Here is a 7,016-nt window from a genome sequence, read left to right as displayed (position 1 = left end):
CAAAGACCAGAGAAACTCACAAAGCCGCCACTGGATTCGATACGAGAGCGCTCGTCTTGGTTGTTTGGACAGTGATCCATACTCAAAGGCACAATGTCGTTAGCAGCAAAATTATGCCGATCGTGTGGTCTAGCGGGTAACCATGCTACTGCACGCGAGTCGCCAACATTGGCGCTCACAATCCGTTTTTCCTTATGAAAATAAAGCACGACGGTCAGGGTGCACCCAGAGAAATACTCACCAACTGCTGTGTCGTTGGTTGAGTTATTGCTATTACTTTTCATGTCATCGAGAGACCAGAGAAAACCTTCATGCAACTCTAGAAAAGTTTGACGTAGTGCAAACTTTTCGGACAATTCATGCTCCGCGGAGACATTACCTGTCGTGTCAGGTAACTTTGAATGACCTGAAGATATTTCATTCTTCAGTGTTGAGAGACCTGCGAAATGCCGACACAGTATAAGAGGGAGGTTCTTCACGACGTAAGTAGCTGCTGCTAATCCCAAATGTCCATCCACAACTGCATAAAGGTCAAATCCAAGTGCTTTAGAATCTTCTTGATTCTGTAATAATTGCTCTTCAGTAAGTACCAAAACGAAGTCTTCCATGTATTTTCTACGGCCTTGAAACATGGCAGTACCCACTCGCGAATCGGAGCTATGAATGTGTAAAGGTTTTGATTCATTGCGAATTGCAGCGGAAAGGTGTGGGGCCTTCAAATTGCAAAAATTTGAATGCATGTTGTGTCGACGTGCGTGAGCGTGCTGTTCACAGCTTTGGGCGGTAGAAAACACTCGACCACAGTGTGGACAAACAAATTGGTCTGGAGTTTCGTACCTGGCTCGAACCACAGATGCAAAGATATTTTCTCGTGCTTTTTGTGCTTCAAGATATTGTTCATGTAGTAACAAATCGTCTTTCGTTGCAAATTTACGACCTGATTCTTTGCACACGTATGGTCCTCGAAAGAATGCGTGTTGCAAAGCATGTTTAGCTGAAATGCGCTCGGACGGATGCCATTGAAGTAAACGCCATATCAAGTCAAGACCCCAAATATCCTCAAGTCCCCTTTTTAAAGGATCCCGTTGCACTACAGTTTGATTAAATCGTCCAAAATGGCAGCTCTCGGTCACAAGTGCATACTTGTCATACAAGGACCGTAGTTGTCGCGATCCTGGCTGAAAGATGCAAAATTCTTTCGTAAGAACGTGTAGTAAATAAGCTTTAGTTCGCAATCCTGACTTGTCATCGCTTTGTTTTTCACGTTGAAGTCGCTGCTGAGTATCAAGCACTGCATCCACTTTGGCTCTTTCACGAGGTGAGATCAAAAAAACTTGTGGCGATCCTAGCACCATTTCTAAAAAGACGACACCAACCGACCATAAATCGTACGCTTCGGGGACTATATAATCGTAAGGCTGGCCATTTTCACTAAATAATACTTCAGGAGGCTGATACTCGCGCGTTTCTTCAGCTTGGGACGGTCCGGTGTTTGCCGATGATCCGGCACGAGCTGCATACAATTTCTTAAGCGTAAATTCATCCACAGCAGAACCGAAATCTGCTAATTTCACAAGTGGCGTTGGAACGACTGCAGAGGTTTTTGAAGAAGGTGGAATCGAGACCAAAATGTTTGATGGCTTGATATCACGGTGAGTTATACCTCGTGCATGTAGACTTGACACTCCTTGTAGCAATTGCCGCATGATTTCTCGTAAGACACTTTCGCCCCGCGCATCAGTTCGTAGCTTTTCCCAAAACTGTGATGGCTGCAACACAACGCCAGCACCGCCATGGCCAGTTCCATCGGCATGATAGAACACGTCAACTTTTTTGTACAGATATTGCCGTAGGGATTTTCCTTCATCGTAAAATACGAGCCACAGTTCAGGTGTTGACTGAGGCTGCGACACATTATCTTTTCCCTTGATCACATGGTTCGGTCGAAAAAAATGTTCGACAAATCGCGTTACGTGAGGTTCGCCTTGTAATACTGCTCCAAAGTGTGCTTCCCGTAGTCCCATCTGCGCCATGCTCTCTCCTAGCTCGAGAAAGAGCCTCTTAAGTACAAAGTGCTCTTCTTTTTCCGCTTGTTTTCGTGTTGCTTTCCACACTTCTCCATGAGACCCAGCGTCAAAGCGTTTTTTTAATCGATATTGAGCATTGACGTAAATTCGACTCTCCTCTTCCGTCTCGTAGTAATACTCGAGCACAGGGCCTTCGGGACTCTTATTATGTATCTTAAACGCTGCATCAGTCTCTACTGATTTTGGTAAAGGTAGAGGAGATATTGCCGAAGGTCGAGCCGCTAAAGTTGATCCAGGCAGCGGACACACTTGGGTTGAATGCGTTTGTTGTATAGTGTGTTGTTCACTTGACGTCGTGGTCCAAGGCACGATCTCCTTTCTTTCTCTTGTCTGTACGGTCCACTCCGTCTCTCTTGTCTGCTGATGTTTACATACACCCAGAAGACCAGAACGTTCGACCAATTCGTAGCCCTCGACGGCCAGACCGGGAGATAAAGGCTCGCTCACAACCACACAGGCCAAGGCATCGTCGGTCACTCGACGAGGGACATTAACAACTTGGCTGAACCAAGTGCGATCTGTCAAGAGTTTGAGAGACTTGGCTTTAGGCTTTTCTTCTGCTAAGGCTACTGAGTTTAGCATTAGAAATAGCATTAGACTTGACACCATGTCAGGCTGTTGGGCGTTCAATTCGACAATGTAAAGAGTAGAGACAATAAACGAATGAGAAGCTTTTTATTGACATGGCAAAGAGAAGATATAGACCGTTGTCCAAACAACGAGCTGCCTCCATCGTTGGCTTTTGACGTTGACACTTTAGTGTGTAGATACAAATAATAGTCAAAACTTCATACTCATCTCTCTTCCTCCGTAAACTTCGTCGCGTCTTCATCCGCCGCTTGATTTCACTTCCTTTGTTCTGTATATATACTGTAACTGCTACCAGACAATCACGAGTGCGTCGACTGACGCTGCGAAACGTGCTCAGCTTGAATACTTCTACCATAGTGAGTAATTCTATCGCGAGACATCGTCCTTGACACTCTTAGAATCCTTTTGACGTTTCATCTTCGTCCTCTTCGTCGGACAGCACTACATCTAATGGTTCTACTGCATTTGATGCTGAGAGTCGAACAGACATCGACAGATTTGCCTCGTTAGAAGTAATCTCTTCGTCTTGGTCGGATTCCTCCGTCTTAGCACTGCTATCCAATCCCTTTTCATCCGATACTAATGGCGACAGCGTCGTTGCAACATCAGCACTATCGTACCCCATATTGTAGTACAAAATATACGTTTCCTGGGCTTTCTGTTGAATAAGCGTATTCCAATGTCCTGTTACCGCTCCTTGTAAGAACGGCTTAATCACATTAAACATGCCTTGACCCAGATTTTCGTACTCATTCATGATGCGCAAGCATGCCGGGGAGCCCCAGCACAAAATCGCACGCTCTGCTACCTGAAATTGATCACTCATCATACATTTTCCCAATCTCCGCGCCAATTTTGGTGAAATCAAGTCAAAATCCGTCTCGGCCAGCACGTGCTCGAGCATTTCCTCAAACTCCACGATGAAGACGACTTCCTTAAATGAGTTACCCACCGGCCAGTACTTGATCAAACCACGAATAATTGAAGTAAAGAGCGTGTGGTCCTTAGACACGTACTGAATCATGCAATACGCGAGTTGCTGATGGTACGAAATGAAAGCGGGCGTAGAGTGTAATGGAATCAAAGCCTTCTCCAAGAGAACCACGTGTTCGTGCTTAATTGGACATGCAAAGCCATTGACAATACTTCCTAATATCTCAAGCAGCTCTGCCACGCCGTAGTGGTTCGATGTCTCATAAATATACTCGTAGAATGTGTTGGCAATTTCCTTTCGAATTGCTGACCGTCGCTGCGTGAGTTTATAGTACAGTCGATGAAGCACTCCTTTTAAAACCTGTCGTTCTTTGAAGGACGGTGACTTGAACAAATTCACGAGCTGTGCGATGAACCGTAAAGGAAAAAATTCTTTCCGCACATGCTTTTCTAATTTGTCAATATGTTCAATTGCTTTCAGCAGTAGATCGTAACAGGCCGAAAGTAGTCCCCACATCTGTTCTTCAGTCGTATATTCGGAGTATTTATCCATCGGGTTCTCAAGCATATTCACCTCTTCGGGGCTCGGCTCTTCAACAAAAATATTGCCAGGCGACGTCGACTGTCGACGAGCAAACGGACGAAAGATATAGCAACCTACAACATGTAGCAATTCCACAAAAAGCTGCGGATCGTCCAAGATCATTGGAAACGAATCGCAGTAGCTATTGAGATCACAAAGCGTTGTCAAGCGCTTTTCGTTTAGATCAAAGAGTTCACCCGCTGTATACCCTGCATCCTCTTTTCGCGGCATACAAAATGCTACTTTCTGTCGAAAATAATACGTCCGTTTATATGGTACAGCATCTTCCAAAGCTGGGGTATTAAAGAGCGATTCCAGCGGCTCCGTAACAAGAAGCATCTTGCGATCAGCTGTTGTAGGCATCGCAGCTGATGTTAAACTGCTCATCCAGACACTTAAATCCGCCTCACTTTTAGCCATCAGGTAAATAGGACGATATCCCTGTTCGTACCACAACTTTCGTCAGCATTCTAAAAAGGTAATCACAAAATTATTTGCAGCACGTATGCCATATAATTGTACCGGATGACAAATCTCAAAGCAATTCTGACGCTTAAAGCGCGCAGAGTCGATCGGTGTGATTCGCACGCCCTGCAGTGGAATCACTCCTCGCGGATATGAATCTTCACCTGACTGTACATATGGAATTCAAAGAGTCAAAAAGACAAGTTGGAGAAATGTTTTCAAAATAAACGCCAAACTTACCGTGCCAGACACGTAGTAAAACAAAGAGTGTCCTTTAAGCACCATAAGACGCTTTTTCCACGTTTTAAAGTGGTTAGCTTGTTTAATTAGCACGCCTGACTTGGAAATAGGAGCCTGAAAGTCATCAAGATAATTTTGGACGCCTTCCGTTGGATTAGCTGGTGCACCATTGGTAAGCTGCTGTTGATTTGTGAATGGTACAATAAGACTCGGACGCTTGGACAGGATACTTTGATGCGCTTCATTCGTGTTATTACGTGCTTCGTCGCGAGAAAATGGCATATGCGTATGAAAGCTGTGGTGCTTACCATGGTTTGAATGACTACCACCCCCATTGTGCCCACTATTTGTCATGGTGCCATCACTAGGACTATATTGATTGTATCCACTGCTATTTCCACTGCTTGTACTATCACGCCGGGGTGTTTTTTCGTGGCGATTGGCTGCCAATTGTCGCGATGAAGTGCCAATCGACGTATACATTTTGCGAAAGAAGCCGCTCTTTTCGTTCTTGGTACTTTTATCCCCACGTTGTGCCATCTTGTAATTACCTTTTACCGATTCCTGAAGCTGTCAAATCTCTATGCCAGCAACGTAACACTAGCTTAAGCTACAAGAAGGCCGGACTCTAGCCCTTTGGTCTCTTCGGCTGCGAGCGCCGTGTCGTATGACTGCGGTACACGATGGGGGCTGCCAAAAAACTGTGTGTATACAGCTTGAATCTCGACTTTTATATTCGTAGGAATGATATTTTCAAAAGTACTTTAACTGACTCCATTTGAAGACAATGAAAGGTAGAATGCAACCAAGATCATACATACATAAACGAAGTTAGTGCCTGTACTTCTATAGCCAGAAAACGGACGCTTGAGCAAATGTATACTTTAATCGAGCTAAAAGGCGTCTGCTTGTGCTGGTCGCTATATCGACTAGACTACGGCTATCGATAGCGCTGTGGCTATTTGGAGTATTCTTACGTAACTAGCATCACTACAAAGTTACAATTTTCGCGAACGACATATAACCTACAAAGGCTAGATGAACACCAACCGTTGACAAGTATTCAACAATCGCACCTGTTATAATTGCACCGCCACTTTTCTACTTATTGTTCATTTCAGCGAGTGATTGACGCTCACAACCGGCAAGAAGACTCTTCAAGGTTACAGTCTAGCACATAACTGAGCGTGTTTGTAATAAACACCTCTAGCTAAAAGAACAAGTAATAAATTGCAAAAGCTGGCGTCGAGAAAAAAAAGAGAGAAAAATACCATTTTCACGGTAAAAACGAAGCAGTTACACAAAGACGAGAAAATATTATGCATTATATTTTCTGTGAAAAATAATAATAAGGCCAGAGGACTATTCACCAGTTAACATCCGTAAAATGTTCTGAGGTGTATACAAATTTCCTCTAAGCGGCAGTTCAGCTCAGGAAGACTGCATATAATTTCATATTGACGTATCATTGGTCCTGCAACCAATACAATCGTGCAGTTTAAACTCGTACAAGTCAGTGACCACTAATGTTGACCTGAAAAAAGAGCATTAATGGCCTTTTCGCATTAAGGAGATTACCGTGTTTGATCTACGTGTAACGGGGTACATATTATGTTATGTACGAATAAATTACACCGCTGAAGAACTGACATACTCGTATTGATGAGATTAATGTCATTACCTTAAGAGATTTCAGTATATACGTGGGATGCTTGCCTCACGCTGTATAGTACATGTAGACAGCATATGTAACGGGCTTACACGTACCCTGGTAAAATGGGTGTGTGTCACACCAGATGGGCTTGACTTTGATAGCGTGGAACGCTGTCTAGTCATAGAGTTGGATGCAAGGTATGGCCTCATCCTAGGAATGGCATGGATGGAACACCATGAACTATGGATTGATTGGAGGTCAAAGACCTTGAGCGCTACGCGCATGACTCCTAATGGAGCTTTAGCGAGTCATGAACCCAGTTCTGTTAGGAGACAAAAGCGCTATTGGCGAGAGCACTGGGCCGAGACGATCAACGTGCTAGACATTGGAATGTCCAAGTTGGTTGACACCAACGGTGTACTGGACAGGAGTCCCGAACGTGACTCGCGGACTGATCGTGGAT

General features: G+C 44.3%; 2 protein-coding genes across 2 annotated transcripts in view; both read right to left on the bottom strand.

The window, feature by feature from the left end:
• PHALS_08776 (serine threonine protein kinase) overlaps nucleotides 1-2,696 on the bottom strand; it is a gene marked incomplete at both ends in the record, with an annotated part of 2,767 nt that extends 71 nt beyond the window's left edge. The window contains one exon of the mRNA XM_024724185.1: nucleotides 21-2,696. Coding sequence (XP_024575087.1) covers nucleotides 21-2,696 — 2,676 coding nt within the window. The remainder of the gene's footprint in view (nucleotides 1-20) is intronic.
• Nucleotides 2,697-3,072: 376 nt separating this feature from the next.
• On the bottom strand, nucleotides 3,073-5,439 carry PHALS_08775 (serine threonine protein phosphatase 2a 59 kda regulatory subunit b; the record flags this gene model as incomplete). Its single annotated transcript, XM_024724184.1, has 3 exons — nucleotides 3,073-4,635; nucleotides 4,717-4,827; nucleotides 4,900-5,439. The coding sequence occupies 3 exons, from the start codon at nucleotides 5,437-5,439 to the stop codon at nucleotides 3,073-3,075; spliced, it is 2,214 nt and encodes a 737-aa protein (XP_024575086.1).
• Between the last annotated feature and the right edge of the window lie 1,577 nt (nucleotides 5,440-7,016).

The sequence above is a fragment of the Plasmopara halstedii genome, assembly GCF_900000015.1.
Source record: "Plasmopara halstedii genome assembly, contig: Scaffold_323, whole genome shotgun sequence".
Lineage (NCBI taxonomy): Eukaryota > Oomycota > Peronosporomycetes > Peronosporales > Peronosporaceae > Plasmopara > Plasmopara halstedii.
This window is presented reverse-complemented; position numbering and strand designations above follow the sequence as displayed.